The 25,560-nt window shown below is 37.1% G+C and overlaps 3 protein-coding genes across 5 annotated transcripts; 2 read left to right on the top strand and 1 right to left on the bottom strand.

Moving 5' to 3' along the window:
- Positions 1-2,405: 2,405 nt before the first annotated feature.
- Positions 2,406-7,831, top strand: LOC129444132 (uncharacterized). 3 transcript variants are annotated; one of them, XM_055204543.2, is made up of 4 exons: positions 2,406-2,529; positions 4,197-5,049; positions 6,359-6,541; positions 7,262-7,831. In XM_055204543.2, exons 1-4 carry the CDS (start codon positions 2,497-2,499, stop codon positions 7,366-7,368), a joined length of 1,176 nt encoding a protein of 391 aa, XP_055060518.2. In that variant the 5' UTR covers positions 2,406-2,496; the 3' UTR covers positions 7,369-7,831. The 3 variants fall into 3 exon arrangements, with proteins under 3 accessions (XP_055060518.2, XP_055060534.2, XP_055060526.2); XM_055204559.2 differs by lacking the exon at positions 2,406-2,529 and adding an exon at positions 2,553-2,677 and having other exon boundaries at positions 4,201-5,049; XM_055204551.2 differs by lacking the exon at positions 2,406-2,529 and adding an exon at positions 2,769-2,890.
- A 279-nt stretch (positions 7,832-8,110) lies between these two features.
- Positions 8,111-18,442, top strand: dis3l (DIS3 like exosome 3'-5' exoribonuclease). The gene is made up of 17 exons (XM_055204532.2): positions 8,111-8,358; positions 8,815-8,959; positions 9,145-9,273; positions 9,897-10,032; positions 10,118-10,285; positions 10,396-10,474; positions 10,581-10,760; positions 10,978-11,147; positions 11,276-11,437; positions 11,559-11,809; positions 13,769-13,861; positions 14,722-15,246; positions 15,379-15,533; positions 15,631-15,809; positions 15,896-16,041; positions 17,376-17,547; positions 17,626-18,442. Exons 1-17 carry the CDS (start codon positions 8,229-8,231, stop codon positions 17,971-17,973), a joined length of 3,168 nt encoding a protein of 1,055 aa, XP_055060507.2. The 5' UTR covers positions 8,111-8,228; the 3' UTR covers positions 17,974-18,442.
- A 1,006-nt stretch (positions 18,443-19,448) lies between these two features.
- Positions 19,449-23,415, bottom strand: tipin (timeless interacting protein). The gene is made up of 8 exons (XM_055204521.2): positions 23,262-23,415; positions 22,325-22,476; positions 21,973-22,060; positions 21,826-21,901; positions 21,559-21,681; positions 20,589-20,643; positions 20,312-20,491; positions 19,449-20,193 (listed from the first exon to the last, which is right to left on the bottom strand). Exons 2-8 carry the CDS (start codon positions 22,461-22,463, stop codon positions 19,970-19,972), a joined length of 885 nt encoding a protein of 294 aa, XP_055060496.2. The 5' UTR covers positions 22,464-22,476; positions 23,262-23,415; the 3' UTR covers positions 19,449-19,969.
- Positions 23,416-25,560: the final 2,145 nt, after the last annotated feature.

The raw sequence follows: 25,560 nt of genomic DNA, 5'->3' as shown, positions 1-25,560 counted from the left end.
TCCTCTACTCAAAAGACCAAGATTCCTTGCGAATAGAACATGCGCAGAACACAAATCAATGTTCCTTTTGATGCGAATATCCCGATGCGCGTTTACATGACCAAAATTTCGGGCTAGAAAAGAGGTAACCAAGGGGTAATATTCGGGATTTTAAAAACAGTAATATTAGCATATTCGGGTTTTTGCCGGTGTTTACATGGACGTGCGCGACCGGGTTATTGCTAATATTACGTATTTGAACGGGTTATTGGCTGCATGTAAACGCAGTGACTGAAAGCATTAAATCAGGTTTTGAAAGAATGACTAGCTGTGTTACAAGTGTGATCAGTTTGGATTTTTGTACTAAGAGTTTTGAAAATGTACACCTTACTTGTGAAAATAGTACCAAAGCGAATAAAAAAAACTGTAATCACTGAAACACAACGCTATGATCTTCTTAGTACTTTTGACAATCAGTTCATCCAACAGCAAACAATGCAAGATACATGTTTCAAGCCTTAAAAGTGCTGAAATTAATATGCTACAGTACAGTACTATAAAATACATATTACACAATGTCACATTAGGCAATAAACTTACATTACCCAACATTTACATAATCTATAATTTTCAAAATATCCATCCTATGTGTAATCAAGTGAAGGATCAATGAAGACATCCTCTACAATCATTTGAGCAAATTGCAGTAGTTTTTATTTTTCAGATATAATTGTAACATATGTATACTTTCTATAATGTAACTGAATGAGAACATAACATTTAGTGCACACATTACATTACAGTAATTTGGATCAAGCCTGTCTTGAGCATTTGGCCTTAGATTTTCGTCCACCTCTTTGACCTCTCTGTCGGTGCCAATGCCCACCTCTCTGGCGGATCCCTTGTCCACAAGATCTTCTTATTCCTTGCTGTCTGTCCTGCTCCATGTTGAAAGAAATTGCCAGTGTTTACACCCCCACTTTTACAATATATCTACTGTAATGACCAATTGTGGTTACCAATCAATTAGCAATAAAGAGTATTTGACAGTATCATGTGTGGTTACACATAATTTATATGTTCGTACAAACACACATTTTATTTCTGTATTTCTCAAAATCCATATATTGCTGAAATGAAAATATATAGGTTCACCAAAAGGTTCAGTGATTAACCATTAAGATCAGTTGGATTAAGTGTTGGTCAAATGTATTTACGCAAATCAGATGAGAAGCATATCAAAAGTATTGTGAGCATTGTATTGTGAAAGACAATTGCTTCATATGAAAGGTATTTCTTTGATGACACAATGATTAAGTGTGGTGAAAAAGTGAATGTATCATTTTGTGTGTTGTACTAAGTCAATTGAACATGTTTGATATTTGACTATTTGATGATCTGCTTGAGTTTTGTACAAACAGTTGTGAGGTTTTATCACATACTTGTGAAAATAGTACCAAAGCGAATAAAAAAATGTAAGAAACAGACTTTGCTTCTCTCAGATGTTGATTTTATAAAATGTAAACTAGGTCTATTATATATGTATTAATTAATATACACATGTATATAATATACCTATGTGTATATATGTGTATGTATATAGACCAGTTCAAAAGATGCAAACAACACTGGTCCAGAAGCACCTCCTGCCTCCGTTTTTTAACACTAGATAAACGTTGGGATAAAATAAACCAACAGAACATATAAACCTAAATTAACTGAAGTTAAACAAACATCTTAAAGATAATAATATATGTGAAATAAAAAAATAACTGTCACAAACTGTAACAGGAAGTGTTTCTGGACCAGTGCTGCTTACATCATTTGAACTGGTCTATATATGTGTGTGTATGTGTGTGTGTGTGTGTGTGTGCGTGCGTGTGTGTGTGTGTGTGTGTGTGTGTGTGTGTATATACCTTATGATAAATCTAGAACAAATAGGAGGATAAACGTGAATAATTAAATGATAAAATGTATACTTTTAAATATAAACAAATTTGTCCACATTTATATACCACATATAAAAATGTTTACATATGGCTATATTTAGATTTCTGTATAGAATGTGTATTTTACTAGTATATATAGTTATATTAACCAATAGCAAAATATCCCTCCCTCTCATATAGGCTTATCTAGAACTTCCATCAAAATGCAAAACATGACTATGACAAAGCACATACTTATGACGCACACATGCTCATCTGCATGTAAAAATAGCCTGTGTCTTTTGTGACCGGATCAAGCCGGAAAGAAGAAAGCAGATCTGCATAACCTGTGTTGCCATGGAGACAGGCACAGGTGGAATGCTCAGAGGCCGAGCACGGCAGGTTCTCCTTCCATCAGGGAATTACAGATTCGTAAAGATCTCATTAAACCTTCTCACTTTTAAACCCACCCCCTGGATTAACCTGTGAACAGTGAAAAGGTGTGTTTGACTGACGCAGGAACAGAAAGTGACACGAAGCTTAAGCTGACGCACATGCATTGTTTCGTTGTTTGCATCAAAGAACTTTGATGCAGAGGTGTGGTCTGCAGGTGCAAATTCAGGTAAGTCCAGTTCCCGGATAACTAAGCTAGATAGATCCCTCCCATTTTCTCTTGTGTTTGAATGCACTGAGTCTCTGAGTCCTCAAACGATACTGCTTTAACCTTCCTCGAACATCTCACCTGTACTCATCACACAAAACTCAGGTAGGTACACGGTTTGTAGCCTTAATACATAGAAACATAATGTGTGTGTCCTTTCTTAAATATCGGACTGGTTGGGTTTGTTGTAGTTGCAGTAAAATGGAGAAAAGGGATTAGATGTCAGTGGCATGGAGGCTATTGAAATGCTAATCCTTATCAGAGTTTGGATCGATAAGACATAATAAATCATCTTTGGGATCTGTGATGGATGACTAAACATGTAAAGATTTAGTATGTGAATTCATTAGTAGATGTTATTATTACAGACCCTCCAGAAGCTGGATAGCTATTTAAAGTAATTTCTCAAACAAATCTATGGCAAACAAATCTTGCTTAACCACACATTTTCCATTAAATATGCTGAACCGAGTTTATCTTTGAACCGATTTGTTTCCTATCTGACTTTATTCTGCTATGTGCATTATACTTTTATAGGCCACGTCATGCCACAAACTCTTCGAAAACTTGTTTTGGTACATTCTAGGAGTAAAATATATGGCTCTAGGATGTTTTGTGAAAAAGGGGACATGTTTAAAATTGTGTCATAATTTTTTTTGTCAAACTTTCACATTGATTTTAAACATGTGTAATAATAATATTAATAAACAACATAAGCTAAAATAACTCATTTACCAAAAGCAATCGGCAGCTGGTTTATATAACATGCATAGCTGCTCTGAATTCTGGACACATCTTTTGAAATCTTTTGAAAAGTGTGGAGGGTTCCCTAAAGACAGGTCATATATGATTACGTATCATAACTTCTGTAGGATTATCAGTTAAATGTAGGTTTTGTTTGTGGTTAAGAATAATGGATGACAACTGATAAACTGGTCAAACAAGAAATTTCTGTGGAGTATCAATGACAAGTTACTTACGTAGTCACATATGAATCATAGGTGTGTCACTTAAAGATCATTTAAGTCATTATATCATTAATACATAAACATTATTCATACATATCAATTAAGCATTACTATCATCTTGTATGATATGTGTATCACATCTTCAAGACATTTTTTAAATCAGTAAACCCCTGTCCTTTTCATATTTGCGTTGTTTTTTCTCAAAAATGTTTAAATATAGTTTGGGTGTGTACCTTACCAAACACATAACAACTCATTGTCTGCTCAGTACACTTTCAAGGTTGATTGGCATGTACCACTCACATCAAGAGGCCTTAGATACACTTCAGTGAAAATCACTTATATGGGAGTATAAACACAAATGGTTGATTAGATTTCTGGTAAATACACTTTCATTTTGTATAAGAAACAGACTTTGCTTCTTTCAGATGTTGATTTTATCAAATGTAAACTAGGCATATTATTTTAGAGATAAATAGCTTTTTAACTTTAAGCCAAAACCATGTGGCAACAGAGTGGTCACCTCCTGGAGATCACATGACTCTGGCTGCTATAAAACAATATTGAATGCACCTTCTATTTTGTGAATTTTTATTTTCTTAGGCTTTACTTTGACCACAGTATCATTTTGTTAACATGAACAATGTCTTCTTTGGCCAGGTAGGGGAACCAGACATGAAACTGCCACTGGGCATCACGCTCGCACTTACGCTTCTGATATTTCAGAACTTACAACAAGTGTCCACTCAGATTCCTCAGGAGTGGCTGAGAATTAGCAATACATCAAGTGAAGAACAACCAACAGCTGCTGAACAATCAGGAGAAAATGAATTAAGCAATGTAGTTACATATGCCATACCTCTAAACAGTGAGGAAAATGATGGAGAGTCATATGGCTCTATGGTTTATAATGAACAGAATCCCGCAGTGACAGAACCGATGCCTCCAGCGACAGAAATTATGCCTGGTAGTGTCACAGAGGATGGTAGTTCTCCAACACCACCTCTTATGATGGCATATAATTCAAGCTCTGAAGTCTTAGAAGCAGAACACAATGAAACAGAGACGCAAGAGACACCATCACAAACAACCCCATCAGTACCAGACCAGACCAGTCAAATTGATCTTAATGACACACATCCTGATCCAAATCCAGACGGTGAAACAGAGACACCATCACAAACAACCCCATCAGTACCAGACCAGACCAATCAAATTGACCTTAATAACACAAATCCTGATCTGATGCCAGACAATTCCACGGAGGACAGCAGTCATGAAGAAACTGGATCTGGATACGTGCCCACAGAAGTGAGCCCAACCACCACAACGAAAGATCCTGCAGATCAAGAGGACGCGCAGAACACTACTACAGTGATACCACCTGAACCACCAACAGAGGCAATGACTCCACCTGCCGTCCCTGAGGACTGGACAACTGCTGCCCCAGATACTGAGAATGCAGACGCCAACCTGACTGGACCTTTTGACACCAGGGGTGAATCACCAAAAGGTCAGACTTACAAATTATTCCCAGGAACAAGCACTGCAACACAAAACTTTACATTTGTCAGACAGTTGTTTACAAAATCTAACTTTTTCTATCGAAACATTAGAAATGAAATGAATTTGATAAACACAGATAGTGTTTGACATTTCATAAGCATTATATCACTGTGCTCTCTCAAAGGTCAGATAGTTTCAAAGCACGCAAACCTTTCAATTTCAGCCCTCAAGCTAACCCACATTCTCAGCTTCTTAATTCAGTTATAAAAGCCAAATTTGCTGCTGTTCCTCTGTATTGGATTGGGTTTCAGGCTTTGTTTGTCCCCTGTTCAGAGTGTCCAGTTACTGACACCCTCTTCTCTAACAATAAGAGTGGTGTTCACCCAGTAGATATTGGGAGGGGCTCCTTTCGAAGTCATGTGTGGAACAATTAATGTTAGCTAGAAAGTTCAAACTGCAACTTGAAAGTTGCAGTTCTATATTATTAAATTAAGCAATACTCACTTCTCATGATGTAATGTGATGTCATTAAAGCTCCCGTTCTTTCTGTGTTTTTGAAGCTTTGATTGTGTTTACAGTGCGCATGTTTCACGTGTAAAAAACGTGGTATTTTTCACACAATTGACTTATCTGTATAGCGCTGTTTTCACTGTCCTAAAAACAGGCTGATGTCTTCCTTGTTCTATGAAGTCCCTCCTTCAGAACTACGTATTGAGTTCTGATTTTGTAGTTTGTTTAGTGTGTTGTGATTCGACAAGCAGCTTAGCTTGCCGTTAGCTTAGCTGGCGACTGACGTATTCCTGTGGGCGGAGTTTAGTCAAAAACTGTTCTACTGACGTCATTAAAGCAGGAAGTAGAGGGCTGTAGCCCAAACTGGCCGTTCGCTGTAGGCAGGAATTCTGTAAAAGAAAATGTATCGCCTGGCAGTGAACTTTGAGCTTTTTCATTTTACAGGTATTATTATTTATGCTATTATAGCAACATTACACACTAACTAGGGTTTAAAAAATGGGATCAGAAAGAACGTGACCTTTAATGAAAGAAATTCAAACAATGCAATTACAAAGACTTTTTAACCACACTACTGAACCACATACGTTTAACTCGGTCAGGATGGTATCACTGTGTAGTTTTTAGCCCACTGTTTGCTATTTTCATATGATCTAAAATATATATATATATATATATATATATATATATATATATATATATATATATGTGTGTGTAAATATATACGTAATGTTTTTAAGTTCTTGTAATAGCAACTTTGAACAATGCAATTGTATTTGGTATTAACATCAAATATGTCTTTACAGAATTTTCAGGTGTAGAGAATGAAGACAATGTAGAGAATAAGAATGGAAAGGCATGGGCTGTCATTCTAGTCATTGGGATCATTGTGGGGCTCATTGCACTCACAGCCTTTATCATCCTAAACCGAAGGAACAACAGAGATTTCTCTCACAGAAAACTGGAGGAAGAAATGTCACCTGATCCAGGTAATGCAAAACTGTCTTTTGTTATCATCGGTTCTATAACTGAATTGACACTGAACCTTGACCTATTTAAATTAGGGCTGTCAAAAGATTAATCGCAATTAATCGCATAAAAAATAAAAGTTTATTTTGCACAATATATGTGTGTGCACTGTGCGTACTTATTTTGTGTAAATACACACACATGCATGTATGAATTTAAGAAACAATTACATGTATATATATATATATATATATATATATATATATATATATATATATATATATATATATATATATATATATATATATATATATATATATATTAAGAAACAATTACATGTGTGTATATATATATATATATATATATATATATATATTAAGAAACAATTACATGTATATATATATATATATATATATATATATATACATATATATATATATATATATATATATATATATATATATATATATATATAAAATATACATAAAAAAATTCTAAATGTTTACATGTATGTGTGTATTTATATATACATAATAATTACAAACAATACACACACAGATATTTCATGCCAAAACAAACTTTCATTCTGTATCTGATTAATCGCGATTAATCTTTTGACAGCCCTAATTTAAATATATATAAGGGTTTCTTAAAGCACAAAATTGAATTCATATTTTACTGTTGTGGTTTTGTGGTTGTGGATTTATTAATTTAGTTTGTTTTGTCTCATGTGATTAAAGTTCTCAGACTGGACAACAGTGAGCCACTAGACTTTGGTTACTACAATCCAGGACTACAAACGGACAACATCCAGATGACCAACTTTCCACATGGCCGTTTAAACTGAGAAGAAATCTGTGATGCCAAAAAGACACTTTATTTAATTTTAAATTTATGTGAAGACAGAAGGATGTAATAAATGAAATGTAATTTTTGTAAGTGCTTTGCCAAATGAATTAATAGGCAATTTTACACAGCTATACAATTAAACCGTTCTGCTTTAGGTGATGTCTTTTAACTATCTCAAGAAACCATAAACAAAGAAACCAAGAAAATTTCTGTTATGTTTGAATTTCAATGTACTGTAAAATGTAGGCCTCTTATTATTTTCTTCTGAATGTCTAGTTTACTTGACATATTGTTATTTGTCAAAACCACACTTGGTTTTTGAATGTAAATATTGCAAAATGGTAGCCTATGTCATGACCACCATTGTAACACACCACCTTTATGCACACTGTGTTTGAATGTATGTACAAAAAACAATAATGTGAAGGAATTGGAGATAAACCTATTTTTTGCTTCCCTTATTCAGTACCTTTCTTCTGAACCTATAATGTTTACAAAACATTTAAGTAATCTGAAAGAGTATTGCAAAAACAATGTAGTGAATCAATAATATTACAAATAGATTTTATGATTATAAATAATAAATAAGATATCACTGTTTATGTCAGCATCTGACCATTGTATAACAGATATATTTTACAAATATTTAAAGACCTTTCCTTTGTTTTGAGGTAGCCTGTCCTACTGATCATCATTTTTCAATAATAAACGTGTGTTAACTCCAGTCCTGTAGATGGCGCAGGATCCATTTGAATGTAATAAACACCTCTCTTAGTAAACAAAGCGAAGAAAAATTGAATAATTTGGCTGTGGTTGTTGGCTTACCTCAGATTAGTTTATTTTTTAAAAGAGTGTGACATGATCAAAACTGAAAAGATTTTACACTTGAACAGCTCAAAGGGTAGAAAGGTTCGTGTAGTGCGCGAGCATTATGTGAGGGAACAGGTGGAATGTGGAAGTTCACTGTGTCTCGCGGGCTGTCACAACGGTAAGAACATTAACAGACAGACAGACAAACCACACACTGATCCATTTATAACTGCATGCTTTACAAAGGTATACATATTAAATACGTTTAACTGGTAGCGTTACATTATCCTAAGGGTAAGTTTACTCTACGTTTACAACGCATCCAGAAAACCCTCACAGAAAACCGCTATTGTAGATTTTTAAAAATCAAACATTGATAAGCTTATTTTCTCATGAGGACCAAAAAATGTCCAAATAGGGTAAAAAATTGATGGTATTATTATCTTTATGGGAAACACAAGCATATATTATGTATGAAAACCTTTAAGTGACCAGCAGGTGCCAGTTTACAGTGGGTCCACATATTTTATACAGCATTGCTTAACCAAGTGCTATCACAGTAGGGTATGTACACAAAACCCATAGTCAAAAAACCCCAAAAGTTTCAGTGATATGATTTTTATACTCCTAACAGATGGCAAGGTGCTGTCCAGTGATGTGACCCACTACGTGGTTCCGGATGGAGGGGTGGTTCGGGATTTTCTGGAGATTCTGGAGTTCAGGGATTTGCAAGGGATCGTGATCACCCAGACATCATACCAGCACACTCGTGGACGCAGGTCATCCCTTCACATATCACAGTTTTACTACCTTTAATAAATTTCTTGGCTTACTAATTTGATTAATTTCACATGTTTTGAATGTATGTTGTAAAATAAAGCAGAAAGAAAATTGAAAGGATGACTGTGTGGTTTACTTTTGTAAGTTGCCTTTTTTTAGAAGGATCTCTCTTTATCCTCTTTAGACACTGCAGTAGACTGCGTGCTTTACTTAAGGACCCTCGACATGATTGTGTCCTATTTGCCAATGAGTTTCAGCAGAACTGCTACTGCCCCAGAGAAAAGGGCGAATCTCAGGATAAGTGGCATACGAGGTACATCCTGAATCAACTTTGAAGAAATATTAAACCACACATTTATTGTTCTGAATTGTCTACTTTACGCAATGTATACTAGAGAAAGTTTATATGACATTATGGGTCACACTACCTAACCTATTTTTAATACCTTAACATTTTCCTGTTCTTTTTAAAAGCTTATTTGATATAAACTATTACAGAGACATAATCTGAATTAGCTTCATATAAAGTTCATATAAGTTCATAATAATGAAAAGAATCCGTAAATTAAATAGTATTAGATTGATGTATAACATCATTGGTAATGTACCTGTAGTCTGCAAATTGCACATAATAGTTGAATGTAATATAATGGCGCCCTAGTGCAGGCTAATTCAACTTATATTGTATGAAAGAGGGGTGAACTTTATTTTGGATCTAAAGTTGAATTAAATGCATTTTAAGTGATATTTGTAAGAAATAATGATGGTATAAAGTTTTTAAATGCAAAATAATGAATGATACTTTCTCGTACTCATAGAAGTGAAGCTATTTTCTTGATTATTGTTGACACTTCATAAAGTCAGTAAACACTGTCCCAAGACTTGGTTGTTATTGTTTATGAAAAAATTATGTGTAAAATAATACTTTTTTTTCAGATGTGTCTACAATGCAGCAGTATGGTACTATAACCATCTTGCTGGACTTAGGCCGGTGGTGATGCTTACAGAAAACCGTGATACTATTTCAGAATTTAGTGCCCTAAACAGTGGAGTGTATGTCATCTCAACTCAGGCATGTACTTTTTATTTCTTGTGAAGTCAGTGCTGTTTGAATTTGTAGAGGCTGAATAATAAATGAATAATAAACTCTGCTGTAGGATTACCTGTCAAGTTTCTGGCCAGACCTGCAGGCAGCTCAAGAGCTGTACAGCTCCATTGCTCAGACCCTGCAAGAGCGAGAGAGCGAGGGAGCAGAAAAGGTGTATACTGAACACCTGCCTGCCGAGGTGCTGGAGGCTGGTATTAAATCTGGCAGGTACATCCAGGTAAGTTCCCCTCACCCACCTGTTATTTTAAACCACCGGACTTTTCCGGACTGGTAGATTAACTACAGTATATCTATAATCCATTATGAATTTCTGTATTTTTTATAAAGGGCATCCTCAGTGTGAACAAGCATCGGGCCCAGTATGAAGCCTTTGTACGTTATGAAGGCTCTACTAACAAGAATTCAGGTTGTTTTCAACACATTATACCAAATCTGTTTTTGACTGCTTACTATGCTGTTATTGTTGATGCTGATGGGGTTGCCTTTCCTTGTCTCTGTAATCTTGTGTTTAGAGCTAAACAGTGATGTGCTGGTCAGCGGAGTGAAGTATCGTAACCGCGCAGTTCATGGAGATATGGTTGCCATAGAGCTGTTGCCACGGAATGAGTGGAAGGGTCGGAATATGGCACTAACAGAGGGTCAGGGGGAGGAGCGGTCAGTGGAGGACACACAAAGCCAGCCCATGCCCACAGGTAACCATGGGTAATGCATTATTTGGCTATGACATTTGAAAGTTCTGAGCAGAACATCAGATGATAAATAAAATGAAATACACACGGCCTCACAAAAAGAAAATTGGTAAATTGGTAAATAGAAATAGTACAGAATCTATAGGTCAGAATGTCCCAGAATCCTAGATGGATAGTTGTATTAAGATATACTTATGCTTCTGCTCTTTTTTTCCTTTAGGCAGGGTGGTGGGTATTCTGCAAAGAAACTGGAGAGATTATGTTGCGAGTTTTCCTCCTCTAGAGGAGGTGCAGTCCCAGAGCAGAAATTCACAGAAGATCCTGCTTATTCCGTGGGATTACCGCATCCCGAAAATCCGTATAAGCACACAGCAGGCTGAGACGTTGCAGGTTAGTGGCTAAATGAGGTTTTTGAATTACATCAGGGTATTTAATAAAAACCAAAGGACAGTGTGATGAACTCAAAATTCTAATTTTAAGAAGACTTGCTATCTTTTGTTTATATCCTGTTTGTGCAGGACCATCGAGTGATTGTGCGTCTGGATTCATGGGAAAGTACTTCTATGTACCCAAACGGTCACTGTGTGAGGGTGCTGGGAAAAGCAGGGGAGTTGGAGACAGAGATTCAGACCATCCTGGTGGAGAATAGCATCCATGTGTCTGCATTTTCAGAGGCCCAGGTACTGAGAATTTGCCAAATAAACTAAAGAATAAAAAAACATTGGTTAGTTGCGTCAGTAGAACACCAACCCACTGGTATCAAAAACCCACTGTTATCTTTAAAAGCAATGTTTTCTTTAGTTGCGAGAGATGCCAGTTAACACAGAAGAGAACCCATGGCAGATGGACAGTAGTGAGGTATCCTCCAGACGGGACCTGAGGGACACTCACCTGGTGTTCAGTATAGATCCTAAGGGGTGTGAGGATGTAGACGACACCTTGTCAGTTCGGATGCTACCAGGTGGGAAACGTTTAGAGCTGGGTGTGCACATTGCCGACGTCACCTATTTTGTCAAAGAAGGCTCTCTTACAGACTTGGAAGCACGGTCCAGGTATGGTGATTTGTCATTTTTCAGCATGTATGCATATGGTATGAAATACAGTGGGGCAAAAAAGTATTTAGTCAACCACCAATTGTGCAAGTTCTCCCACTTAAAAAGATGAGAGAGGCCTGTAATTTTCATCATAGGTACACTTCAACTATGAGAGACAAAATGAGGAAAAAAATCCAGAAAATCACATTGTCTGATTTTTTGAGAGTTTATTTGCGATTTATGGTGGAAAATAAGTATTTGGTCAATAACAAAAAAGCAAGATTTCTTTCTCTCACAGACCTGTAACTTCTTCTTTAAGAGGATCCTCTGTCCTCCACTTGTTACCTGTATTAATGGCACCTGTTTGAACTTGTTAGCAGTATAAAAGACACCTGTCCACAACCTAAAACAGTCAGAATGCAAACTCAACTATGGCCAAGACCAAAGAGCTGTCAAAGGACACCAGAAACAAAATTGTAGACCTGCACCAGGCTGGGAAGACTGAATCTGCAATAGGTAAGCAGCTTGGTGTGAAGAAATCAACTGTGAGAGCAATTATTAGAAAATGAAAGACATACAAGAACACTGATAATGTCCCTCGATCTGGGGCTCCACGCAAGATCTCATCCCGTAGGGTAAAAATTATCACCAGAATGGTGAGCAAAAATCCCAGAACCACATGGGGGAACCTAGTGAATGACCTGCAGAGAGCTGGGACCAAAGTAACAAAGGCTACCATCAGTAACACACTATGCAGCCAGGGACTCAATTCCTGCAGTGCCAGATGTGTCCACCTGCTTAAGCCAGTACATGTTCGGACCCGTCTGAAGTTTGCTAGAGAGCATTTGGATGATCCAGAAGAAGAGTGGGAGAATGTCATATGGTCAGATGAAACCAAAACATAACTTTTAGGTAGAAACTCAACTTCTTGTGTTTGGAGGAGAAAGATGCTGAGTTGCATCCAAAGAACACCATACCTACTGTGAAGCATGGGGGTGGAAACCTCATGCTTTGGGTCTGTTTTTCTGCAAAGGGACCAGGACAACTGATCCGAGTTAAGGAAAGAATGAATGGGGCCATGTATCGTGAGATTTTGACTAAAAACCTCCTTTCGTCAGCAAGGGCATTGAAGATGAAACGTGGCTGGATCTTTCAGTATGGCAGTGATCCAAAACATACCGCCCGGGCAAAGGAGGAGTGGTTTCGTAAGAATAATTTCAAGGTCCTGGAGTGGTCTAGCCAGTCTCCAGATCTCAACCCCATAGAAAATCATTGGAGGGAGTTGAAAATCTGAGTTGCCCAGCGACAGCCCTAAAACATCACTGCTCTAGAGGAGATCTGCATGGAGGAATGGGCGAAACTACCAGCAACAATATGTAAAAACCTTGTGGAGACTTACAGAAAACGTTTGATCTCTGTCATTGCCAACAAAGGGTATATAACAAAGTATTGACATAAACTTTTGTTATTGACCAAATACTTATTTTTCACCATGATTTGCAAATGGATTCTTGGAGGGTCGGACGGTGTGATTTTCTGGATTTTTTTTTCTCATTTTGTCTCTCGTGGTTGACGTGTGCCTTTGACGGGGATTGCAGGCCTCTCTCATCTTTTTGGGTGTGAGGGCTTGAACAATTGGTGGCTGACTGGATACTTTTTTGCCCCACTGTATATGAAAAAAGGGTTAATGTGTTAGTTAAATATGCATTTGTAGATTTTAATATTTCATTCAATTTAGCACAATTTAAGTTAATTTTAATAGCACTTTTCACAGTTTACATTGTTGCAAAGCAGCTTTACAAAAGACACGATGTAGAATGTACAGAAAACACATGCAAATCAAGAATTCAATATCAATTCACAGTTCAGAGCCCTTGTATGGGCCGGCGTCATCTTTCAGGAAAGCTTATATAGTTTAAAGGTGTTTAAGTCTCCTGATATAAAATTGTTACTTAATCACCTCTTTTCTTAACACAGGGCAACCACTTACTACCTGGCCGACCGCAGGTATGACATGCTACCAGCAGTGCTGAGTGCTGACCTGTGCTCCCTACTTGGAGGAGTGGACCGGTAAGGAACACCTTTTTCTGCTTTAAGAAACTGATGGCCATGGCATCGTAGTAATTTCTTAAAAAGTTCACTCAAATTTTATGAATAATCTGTCTTTTAACCTTAACAAAGGGATTTAAAAGGACATTCTGCTTTTTCGAAAATATCCATTTTTAGATAGCTTAGCATAATCCATTGAATTTGATTAGACCATTAGCATCGCGTAAAAAAATAACCAAAGAGTTTTGATATCTTTCCTATTTAAAACTTGACTCTTCTGTAGTTACATCGTGTATTAAGACAGACGGAAAATGAAAAGTTGCAGTTTGCAAATTTCTAGGCCGATATGGGTATTACGCAGCACCTGTAAATAGTCCCCTTGGTAAGTTTCATTAGCAGGGGACTATTTTCAAGCATTGCGTAATATCATTGCACCTCCTGCAGCCATGTTACAGCAGCAAAGAGAGTATATACTCATAGAGAGTATAGTTCCTAATCCTAGCCATATCTTTTAATTTACTTGTAATTAACTCTTTGGTTATTTTTTAGCGCAATGCTTATGGTCTAATCAGATTTAATGAATTATGCTAAGCTATGCTAAAAGTGGTACCGCCAGACCCGGAGATCAGCTGATTAGATTGCAAAGTGGTAAAAATCAAATGTTTAACTCTAGGGAAGCTGGAAAATGAGCATATTTTCAAAAAACTTGTGTTCCCTAGGTTCGAACCCATAACTTTTTATTTATAGCACTTTTCACACATTTGCAATGTTGCAAAGCTTTAAGAGCAAAAGTAAAGAAACAAGGAATAAGAAATCATAGAACAAATGAAAATTATAATACATACATATAATACATACTCTGTATATTCTTTATGTTCCAGATATGCTATGAGTGTCCTTTGGGAGCTGGATGCCGAGTCCCTGGACATGTGCAAGGTTTGGTACGGTCGCACTCTTATCCGTTCCTCCTATCAGCTTCACTATGAGCTCGCCCAGAGCCTGCTGAATGGAGAGAAGGTGGAGGTGCCTGAACTAGGCCAACTGCAGGGCTCTCAGAGGGACCAGAAACTTGCTGAGCTTTTGCAGGCCCTGGAGACCCTGACGAGGGTGGCCAGACACCTCCGGGCACAGAGGGATAAAGGAGGTGCCCTGGAGTTAGAAGGGGTGGAGGTGAGGGCTCAGCTAGATGAGGACAAGAACATTACTGCCCTTGTACCCAAACAGCCTCTGGAGGTTCATGAGACTGTGGCTGAGTGCATGATCTATGCCAACCACTGGGTGGCGTGCAAGATACAGGAGAGCTTTCCACACCAAGCACTTCTGCGTCATCATCCACCACCCAAGCAGGAGTTCTTTAATCAGCTCATTGACTGCGCAAAGGCTCGTGGCTTCAGTGTTGATACAAGGTCAAATGACATATTTGACCCAGTCTGTATAAAAAATATTTCTGCAAAAATGTAATGTCACTACCAATAGGAATACATATGCATGTATGCATTTACAGTATAACCATGTTGGGTATGTCTGTCTTGCATTAGGTCAAACAGGGCTCTGGCTGATTCTTTGGAAAAGGCGGTGGATCCTCGGGACCCCCTAGTGAACAGGTTATTCAGAATGATGGCCACCCAGGCAATGTCTAATGCCCTTTACTTCTCCACAGGAGCGTGTCCAGAGGAACAGTACTATCACTACGGTAAATGCGCTTATATTTTAATCTGTACTCCAGATCATAATCTCATGAATTCAAGCGTTTGGTAATAAATCATGTGTTGTTTTCATGCTACATACAGGTCTTGCTCTGGACCGATACACTCACTTTACTTCTCCAATCAGACGTTACGCTGATGTAGTAGTTCATCGGCTCCTTATGGCCGCCGTTCAGATGGAGAAGCAAGGGTTGCTAAGCAAAGCCTTGGAAAGTAACAAAGAGCTTGAGGAGCTGGCTCAACATATCAACAGTAAAAACAGAGTAAGTAAGGCCGTTAGTCCCACATATTATAGCAAAATCTCAAAAATGAGTCTAACATTTGCATTTCTCTTGTGTTTGAATGACAGGCAGCGCAGCACGCACAGAAGCAGTCCACAGAGCTATTCCAGTGTCTCTACTTCAGAGACAAAGACCCACAAACGGATGAACGCTGTGTGGCTGATGCTGTGATCTATGCTGTCAGAGCCAATGGCATTCTTGTCTTCGTACCACAGTAATTACCTGCTTTTAGCTTTTTGTGTTAACCGTAGTACTTGCTTTTTTAAAATGAAGAATATTTTGTGGGAAAATTGAGTTTGAAAACGTTGTTAGACTGAACAAGATGTTAAAGGCGGGGTGCATGATCTCTGAAAGCCAATGTTGACATTTGAAATCACCTAAATAAACACGCCCCTAACCCAATAGAATCTGGACCTTTTTTGGATAGACACGCCCCACACATATGTAACACAGGCAACGATGTTGGTTAGTAGACACGCCCCTTACTGCTGATTAGCTACAAGTGTGTTTTGGAAGTCGTCTCGACTCTCTTTTCCAAAGTGTTTTTCAAAAATCACGCACCCTGCTTTTAAAGGATTAGTCCATTTTCTTAAAAAAATCCAGATAATTTACTCACCACCATGTATGTCATCCAAAATGTTGATGTCTTTCTTTGTTCAGTCAAGAAGAAATTATGTTTTTTGAGAAAAACACTCCAGGACTTTTCCCATTTTAATGGACTTTATTGGACCCCAACACTCAACAGTTTTAATGCAGTTTAAAATTGCAGTTTCAGAGGACTCTAAACAATCCCAAACGAGGCATAAGGGTCTTATCTAGCAAAACGATTGTCATTTTTGGCAAGAAAAATAAAAAATATGCACTTTTAAACCACAACTTCTCGTCTTCCTCTGATCAGCGCGACCTCACGTAATACGTCATCACGTCAAGAGGTCACGGATGATTTATGCGAATCTACGCCCCAGTGTTTACAAGTGTGGAGAAAGAGGACCGTTTCGACGTTGTTGTATGTCGAATAATACAAATTAATGTCTTTGTGTCAGTTTATTGTTTAAAATGGTCCGCAAATGTGTGTTTCATATATGTAACACGTGACCTTTCCACGTCATTACGCATTTACGTGAGGTCGCGCTGGCTCCTCACCCAGCCGGAGGAAGAAGTTTTGGTTTAAAATTGCATTTTTTTTTCTTGCCAAAAATGACAATCGTTTCGCTAGATAAGACCCTTATACCTCGTTTGAGATCATTTAGAGTCCTTTGAAACTGCAATTTTAAACTGCATGTTAAGTGTTGGGGTCCATTAAAGTCCATTAAAATGAGAAAAATCCTTGAAAGTTTTCCTGAAAAAACATAACTTCTTCTCGACTGAAGAAAGAAAAACATCAACAGTTTGGATGACATGGTGGTGAGTAAATGATCTGGATTTTTTTTTTTTAAAGAAAATGGACTAATCCTTTAAACAGGAGAATTGTAGAGAGTATATAACAAAAATGAAATCTTCTGTATGATCTGCATGATGTTGTGTTGCTTATGTAACTTTATCACACAGGTACGGATTAAAGGGAGCGGTGTACCTTAAGGATCGGGAAGGTCAAGTGGTCAGCGTCAGAAAGGATGGAAGTTGTGAGTGGCAGGCCGGGATGCTGCAGAGATACCCTGATAGGATCAACACCTGCACCAGCTCTGGGACTCATACTTTTCACCTCTTTGCTCACGTAACAGTGAGTACATTCTTAGCAAATCAATGTATTACCATAAGGGATATTTGCCCGGCATCATTCTTTGATTTTCCTCTTCAGGTTCGTATTTCTGTAAAACCCTCCTGTTGCCATGCTGACAGCTTGTGTCTGGAGCTTATCAGCAACAAGCCCCATCTTACTGTGCAACCCGAGCTGCAGCAGCCAGCTGGCCGTGGTCGTTCCGAGCTGGTTCAGGATGTAGTGCGCTGGGCAGAAGAGGCTTCACTTCAGGCTGAGGAGGAGAGGAGAAGGAAACCCAAACTCAGCAGGGAGGAGAGGCAGTTCAGACAGAGCAAAACACCAAACCTCTATGTCATTCTACAGGAGATCAGTGAGCTTGCCCTGTTGGATCTGTCTGCTTGCCAGATCAAAAATACAGAGGGACAGACTTGCACTGCATCATCTTAGCGTTATAGTGTTGTAAATTTCATTTCCTAGACATATTAACTTGCATAGATGTAGGGATAGATTTATTATACCTGCCATAGACATAAGATCAGTTCTATTATTATGTCCAGATGTAGGCTGACCTCACTTCAATAATTTTGAATTGGCCCATTCTGGGTAAATATCTTGCCAATGATGGTATTTTTTAAACGAATAACTAAATGATTATTAATACAGTCATAAACATCGAAATAAGGATATTTGTTAAATCTATTGAAGGGCTGAGAAATTCCTCTGAACGAAGACTTTGATGCCTTACCTTTGTTTTAATAAGAAAGCTTTCAATTCTCAATAACAGTAAATATTTAAGAGAAACCAGTGTGTAATCTAAATATTTTTTAGATTTGGTAGATTACATCTTTACATTTTGCTCATGGAACTTTTTTTAAATTTTTTGAGAATTAAAAATGTTTTATATGCATCACTAAAATTGTAATGCTTCAGATTTTGTCCTTTAAACAGCAGAGCACAACCTAACACTTTTTGGCTTTGGCTCTATTATTCAAAAAATATTTAAGCTAGATGAATCATTTTTTTTACACAATCAACACACACATCTCTGCTACAAATGAACACTGAAAGTTTGTTTGTGGGACCCTCTGTTATCGTACAATTACGCAGAAAGTGACAGGAGTGCAAACGTAAAAGCTTACCCCGTAGATGTTGCTTATTGTAACAAACAGAGAGTTTGTTGTAACACCTGCTAGAAAATTTGGTTTAAACACAAATAATTCAATACAATTCTGTCTATATACTAAAGGTGGATATTGTTTTTATGTCTGCCTATAATAGATATCCACACATTTATCCATCCATGTTCCTTCATCTTACCATCCTTATGCATCAATGCATATTAATAGATTTTTTTGAAAGGGCTTCACAATTAGGACAAAAAAATCATAATTGTCAATTATTGTATTAACAATTATCATTTTGATTAATAGTATTAACATTATTTTCATTTTATTATCATTGTATACTGGAGTCTTAATTGTAACACTGTGTGACAACTAATCCTGCTGTGCAAAAATGTTTTCAATCCCAGCTATCAGATACTAGGAGTTGCTGACATGTTTCAAAATGGTGTTATGTTTTAGGTAACAAAATAATATAGGGTTGGATTTGGTGACTACACACCCAAAACATGAGACAAAATTAACTTTTATGCCTCCAAAACACTTTTTGTTTAATATCTTAATCAAAAGACATCAAAACTTTTCACAAATTCACAAAAGATCATGTTCTGACAGCAAGAGAAAAAGACCAAAAGCATAGATTGCTCGGTCCTGTAGAAATATGTAAAGTAGCTGTGATACAATTAACCCTGCGTTAGTTTGTGCCCCGCTCACCCCTACTATTACTTTAAAGTGCAGGTGCTTCACTTCTAAGTAAAGATGGGGTGCACTGTTTGAATGACAGCAATAAAACATTCAAGATTTCTACATAAACGCTTTTATTTAGAATATCAAAACACAGAAACTTACACTGAACTTTTTGAATGACATGACAAAAACGATTTTTAAATGGACATATTTGGCCAACTTCAAAAAGCTCCCCTTGTATGATAAATTTGGACATTCATAATGTTTTAGCCAACAATAAAAATGAAACCGATGAATGCTAGGACCATCTGTGAGGGAGAGATGTGATTTCCTACAAATATGTTTCTTGAACTAGTTTAAAATCCTCACAGAGGATAACGCTAAAGTGTTAAAATTGCTGTGTCTGCAAGGCCATTAGAGGTGATATTAAGTCCTAAGTTGATGTGACTTTGTCCTAAACATTCCACTGAGATGCAGATGAAGTTTTGAAATATGACAATAAAGCATATCTGTAAAGCTAAAGAGTATAGAAGTGATATTGCTTTGTGGTGATTTTAAAGAGAAAAAATTATTTTGCAGTTGTCATGCAGGGTCCAGAGTTTGGATGTTGGTGGTATAAAACAGGGAACATGAGATCAATTACTATCATCATCATCATCAACAATGCCATTTGGAACTGGGCTGGCACACTCATTATCAAATAATGGGGAACTGGGAAGTTTTGCTGGCTTTTGTTTGGGTGGAGTTTGGTTGGATGTGCTCTGCTCGACAACGCCCTCATTTTCTTGACTTAGGTGCAGTTCAGAAGAACTGGTCGAAGGTTCATCTGCATCTTCCTGGGTCACATTCTGAGAGGATGCTGTGGAAAAATACATGAAAGTATATAAAATAATTTTAGTCAAATGTCCTAATGACTTATACAAAGCCTTTAGCCTCAGGCTAATGTTATATCCGCATTATATCAAGAGACTGCATACCCAGCTCCTTTTGCCGTGCTAGTCTTCTCTCCAGAGCAAGCTGTTTGTTGAGCTCTATACGCTTCTGCTGTTCCTCAGTGAGGGAGACTGGAGCAGGAGTTGAATGGACAAACGGATCCTCAGGAAAACCTATGTCTTCACCTAGATCAGCCTCTTCCTGTGGAGGACCCTGTACCTCTTCTGAGAGAAGCGAGGAGTCATGTCAGTGAAACCACATCAGTTACTTCTTTACCTACTGATTTCATGCTACTGTAATGTAGTTAAATACAATTATTACCAGTAAAGTCCTCGTGTGTTAACGGCATGTCCAGTCGAATTCGTTTGAGACATGTCTGATGTAGAAAAACATGAAATATTATTAACTCCTATTAGTATTGTTTAAAACTGACACTGCTCTGTACATAAGTTAATATTAAGCAAAAGCCAAAGATTGCAATCTAGTGCATGCGTACATACACCTAACAATCTAAAAACAGCAATGACTGAAAGCAACAACACAAAATGTATAAACAGGCCTCAAGTGAGGTTGATCTTGGTTCTAGATTAAATAAACTTTATAACATTAAGGGGTGGTTTCCCGGACAAGGATTATCTTAAACCAGGACTAGGCCTTAGTTTAATTAGGAAATATAACTAGTTTTAACAAACATGTCTTACAAAAAACATTACTTGTGTGCATTCTGAGGCAATACAAAGGGCACTGATGCATTTTAAGATATGCCAGTGCAAGTTGTTTTCAGTTTGGACAGCTCTTTATTTTATTTTAGTCTAGGACTAGTCTAATCCCTGTCCGGGAAACCGCCCCTAAGGGAGGGTTTCCCGAACAGGGATTAGTTTAAGCCAGGACTAGGTCTTAGTTTAATTAGGAAATATAACTAGTTTTAACAAACATTCCTTGCTAAAAACATTACTTGTGTGCATTTTGAGGCAAAACAAAGGGCACCGATGTATTTTAAGATATGGCAGTGCAAGTTGTTTTCAGTTTGGACAGCTCTTACATTTATTTTAGACAAGGACTAGTCTAATCCCTGTCCGGGAAACCGCCCCTTAGAGGGGGCTTTAGATTAAGCCCGGACTATGGATTCATTGTAATACAAACATACCTTACCAAAAACATGAATGGTGTGGATCTTGGGACAAAACAATGGCACTGATATATTTTAAGATGAATGCTCAAACATACTTTTTAATTTGGGGCTAATCTTAAGCCCTGTCCCTGAAATTGCCCCTTTATTAATTAGTCTCACCTGAACTTCTTTTTTGGCCCCCAGACTTTCTACTTTCTCAACGAATTCTTCAAACCGCAGTTTGGGATAAAGCCTATGTGCCCAGTTTTCCATTTTCCGCAAGAGTAGCTTCAGATCGTCTGCCTATATCAGAAAGAAATAGGATGAAGGTGAGTACATATAACTCCACGATTACAGCTGAAATAATACAGCAAGAAATTCAGGAATACATTTAAAAAAAACAAAAACACACGTGTAGTGAAAGTTATGTAAAAAGTTAGCCATTACCTCGTGTCCTTTGCCATTGAACTTAACATTGTCAAATAATGTGCGTAGAGCAGGAAGACCCTTCTCAGAAATCAACCTGAAGAGAAACAGGTCATAATGTGTCTACTAAAAACAAACATATCAATAAATAATCATTTGGTTAAAAACCTGTTAGCATCCAGTTTAGGCTGGGGTCTCTTTACTGATTTTCTTTTTGCAACCGGCACTTCTGCTAGTTTAGATACTTCTCCTTCACCTAAACACAAAGCAACAACAAAACGGGGATTATTTAGGGGACACCATGAGCTTTCACAAGACAGCTCCTCCTGGGATTAAACTATATAGAAGATTCTGCAAACAGATTATCGGATAGCAGAATGAGGAGTTTGTTTAGTAGGCAAGAAATCTTTAGTAAAGGTTTTAAAAAGTCCCTCAACACTTTATTTAAACTAACATAAAGCACAATTATTCCCACTGAATGCATACAGTTCTATTTTTTTAAATGGAATAAGCAATGTACCCTCTTCGTTGCCAAAAGGATCCTCCTCAAGGTCCCTCTGTCCCGGTGATGATGGACCAGGCAGAGGAGGAAATTTCTCATCCAATGTATGCTCATAATCTGGGATGTCATACAGACTATTCTCTGATTGATCAAGCATGGTGCACGAGATCCTGTGGAAAAAGAGCAACACAAGTTTTTTTCTTGATCATAATCACACTTTTACTTTATTCTTATACCAATTTTTTGTTTTACCTGTTAGGCTTAGATGCACTTAAATTTCTCTCTTATTTATATGTGCATATTTATTTATGCAAATAAATCATTCCTTAATATGGTTAATATTTGATACAGATTTATGATCATTATTATTATTAATGTACAATAAATAATGTTAAAAATAACAATCAATAAATGTAACAAAAAGTTAAGGATGATAACAAGTGTGTAGCTCAAAGTAGACCGCAAGGGTGCACAAAATAATATATACAACCACTGTTACAGTTTTTAATATTATTTGTATAGGCTACTGTAAAAAACAAACATCGTGGTTATCTTTTGTTACTTTATACTGTCTGTGTTGGGGACCAAATCACGGTTTTCAACAAGCTGTGCCAAAACAAAGTGTTCAGCAGTGGTTAGTACAAGAAATTTCCAAAGGGGACAAATCATGCGAGCTGAATTACAGCCCGACTGTTTGGTGTTTCAAGAGCAGTCTCCACAATTATGAGAGCAGTATACAGCTACTCCAACCTCTTTGAATCGTCAAATTACAGTATTGGTGTTTAACGTCACATTATTTATTTTTTAGATTAAAGGTAAGAATCGGTTTGTTATTATCATACAGCGGTTTGACATCTAATACACACGGTGAAAATAACACGATCGCAAGCCTAAACAATAACAATGCCCTTTATGTAAAGATAAAAGTAATGTAAATATGATGTTTCCTACTTACTAAACGGGCATTAACAAAAGATGAAACTTCACGGACGATGACAACAGTTCGTGGACAACACTTTCCAGCCGCGGATTTTCGACAGCCAATCAAATCTTCTTTCTTCTTTTTTGGTTTACGGCGGTTGGCATCCAGAGTATTGGTACATTAGCGCCACCTTCTGCTCCGGCAGTTTTTTGATCTCTCAACAAAATGGGGAAATGGAAAGTGTCTCAGACTATTTCAAGTAGAGGTATTTTCAGCGTGCATTGAATCACTTTAATCAAACCTGAACAGTAATGTATAAACTACCAACCGGTAGTAGGACATGTGTTACTTGACTTATCTTGATCAGAAAAATACAGAGACATGTTGCAAAACAGCTTTACAGAAGACACAGTAAAATCAGATGTACAGATGTCTTTATCTACTGTAAATGTAGCTGGCATCCATGTAAAAACTACAACAGACACCAAGAGTGAAAAAATTGCCTGCATAATTTTTATGACATATATTCCCTAATCTCTCTTTGTGTTTAACCAATAGGAGCATGCTTTAGGAATTTTTGTGTAACTTAAACACACAAATAATACCCACACTTTTTATGTGTCTTGTGTAGTAGAATAAAACGTGAAAATATCTTGGGCTTGTGTTAACCCCAAGATCTTATTTAAGGCATTTAACTGAAATGCCATTAAAAAACCCATTGACTTTGGGGCGATGGAACAGGAAGAGCTGTCCCTAAAACATACAATGCTTCATATGTTTAGAAACATGGTTAGGTAGGTGGTGAAATTAGAAACCACAATCTTTTAGTTATTTTCTACAAGCTTACCATGTCAGTGGTACTATTTTAATTAATAATCCAATAATAACAAACCGCATAGTGATTTGCACATTTACTGTAAATGTCGAAAATGAAAATCACTACAGTATAGCTGTTTTGCTTTTATGAATAAAGACAACCAATGTGTTGGTAAAGTTTTGTTCATAAATGTGTATAAAAACAGGCAGATACAGTAGACCAGGGTCTTCAACTACTCTTCTTCGGGGGCCAGATTTTAAAATTGTAAATATGACGAGGGCCAGCCAAACGTTTACCCATTTTTTTTTAATTTACCATATAAATATATATATATGTGTGTGTGTGTGTGTGTGTGTGTGTGTGTGTGTGTGTGTGTGTGTGTGTGTGTGTGTGTGTGTGTGTGTGTGGTGTTGTTGTTTTTGTTACTTTTGTTATGGTATATTAAAAAACATATTAAAAAGCATGCATTTTCAAAACAAATGCACACTTCTTGTATCCAGTGTGTTGCCTTTTAATTACTGAAAACTCATATGTTCTTTATTAATATTTAGAAACAATTGCAACATGTAAGTGTAAATGTTAATAGAAAAAGTGTAAAAGATCAACACTCTTAAACATATTTAGTTTATAACGGTTTAACTTTCGTTAATAGTTAAATGTCAAGTATTCACAACATATAGCCACTCCTAATGACTAAAATTGCACTACATGTTTTCTTTTTTTATATTTTATAGATATATAGGCTAAACCGCTTTTCCGTTGTACATTACAGATATAACTGTCCAGAGTTCGCCCCCTAGAGGCAGTCGTAATGAAATTGTAGTTTAATCGTAAATCTGTCATGGGAGAGAACCTTTAATCTACGAATATTTATAGTTAATAATGTACTTACCAGTAATCAATCGTTTTTAAAGTATTTAAGTGTTACTGATAAAGTGAAACAAAAAATAATTCATAATTTTTACTTTGCCCACAGTTTTGTTTGGAACACACTGAAATACATCACTTCCGGTCGCCGCGTCACATGTGGTGAAGCCGCGTTTGTTTTCTTTAACGCATCCAAAGCTCGAATTGGATCAGATATTAAAGCACCCACGTTTGGCAGGACCTTTCTGACTCACTTTCCGTGTTTTCGGCTGTCGTTTTTCATGTACAGTGGAAAGGTAAAAGTAACCACGCTGAATTTAAATCAGACTATAGTAATTTCTCACTCCGAAGGCTGCAGCCTCGGAGGTCTGCATACGTCATTAAGTCTTATTTCAGAATTTTTACAATTATAAAGTTGACTAGTATTCTTAGTTAATCGTAAATTGTTGAAATATGCTTATGATTTGTGAATGTAATAATGCTCAGTTAACTTAAACTTGATGACATATGCAGTTTGCATATATGCGACCTCCGGAGGCTGCAGCCTTCTGATTGAGAAACGGCCAAAGGTGACCGGCGGGCCGCAGTTGACTAGCCTAGACACTGTTGTGATTATACACTGACTTCTCTTCTCAATTCTAATTTGTG

The sequence above is a fragment of the Misgurnus anguillicaudatus genome, chromosome 21 (assembly GCF_027580225.2).
Source record: "Misgurnus anguillicaudatus chromosome 21, ASM2758022v2, whole genome shotgun sequence".
In the NCBI taxonomy this organism is placed as follows: domain Eukaryota; kingdom Metazoa; phylum Chordata; class Actinopteri; order Cypriniformes; family Cobitidae; genus Misgurnus; species Misgurnus anguillicaudatus.
This window is presented reverse-complemented; position numbering and strand designations above follow the sequence as displayed.

What these genes read in the sequence shown, in the direction of transcription:
- LOC129444132 (XM_055204543.2), top strand. Translation starts at nt 2,497, where the DNA reads ATGCAGAGGTGTGGTCTGCAGGTGCAAATTCAG. An exon ending in GTCTGCAGGTGCAAATTCAG is followed by an intron (nt 2,530 to 4,196) that starts GTAAGTCCAGTT and finishes TTCTTTGGCCAG; the next exon opens with GTAGGGGAACCAGACATGAA. An exon ending in AGAAATGTCACCTGATCCAG is followed by an intron (nt 6,542 to 7,261) that starts GTAATGCAAAAC and finishes ATGTGATTAAAG; the next exon opens with TTCTCAGACTGGACAACAGT.
- dis3l (XM_055204532.2), top strand. Translation starts at nt 8,229, where the DNA reads ATGATCAAAACTGAAAAGATTTTACACTTGAACAGCTCAAAGGGTAGA. An exon ending in AATCTGGCAGGTACATCCAG is followed by an intron (nt 10,286 to 10,395) that starts GTAAGTTCCCCT and finishes TTTTTTATAAAG; the next exon opens with GGCATCCTCAGTGTGAACAA. An exon ending in CTACTTGGAGGAGTGGACCG is followed by an intron (nt 13,862 to 14,721) that starts GTAAGGAACACC and finishes TTTATGTTCCAG; the next exon opens with ATATGCTATGAGTGTCCTTT.
- tipin (XM_055204521.2), bottom strand. Translation starts at nt 22,463, where the DNA reads ATGCTTGATCAATCAGAGAATAGTCTGTATGACATCCCAGATTATGAG. An exon ending in TCCTTTTGGCAACGAAGAGG is followed by an intron (nt 22,061 to 22,324) that starts GTACATTGCTTA and finishes CTTTGTGTTTAG; the next exon opens with GTGAAGGAGAAGTATCTAAA. An exon ending in GGGCCAAAAAAGAAGTTCAG is followed by an intron (nt 20,644 to 21,558) that starts GTGAGACTAATT and finishes TTTCTACATCAG; the next exon opens with ACATGTCTCAAACGAATTCG.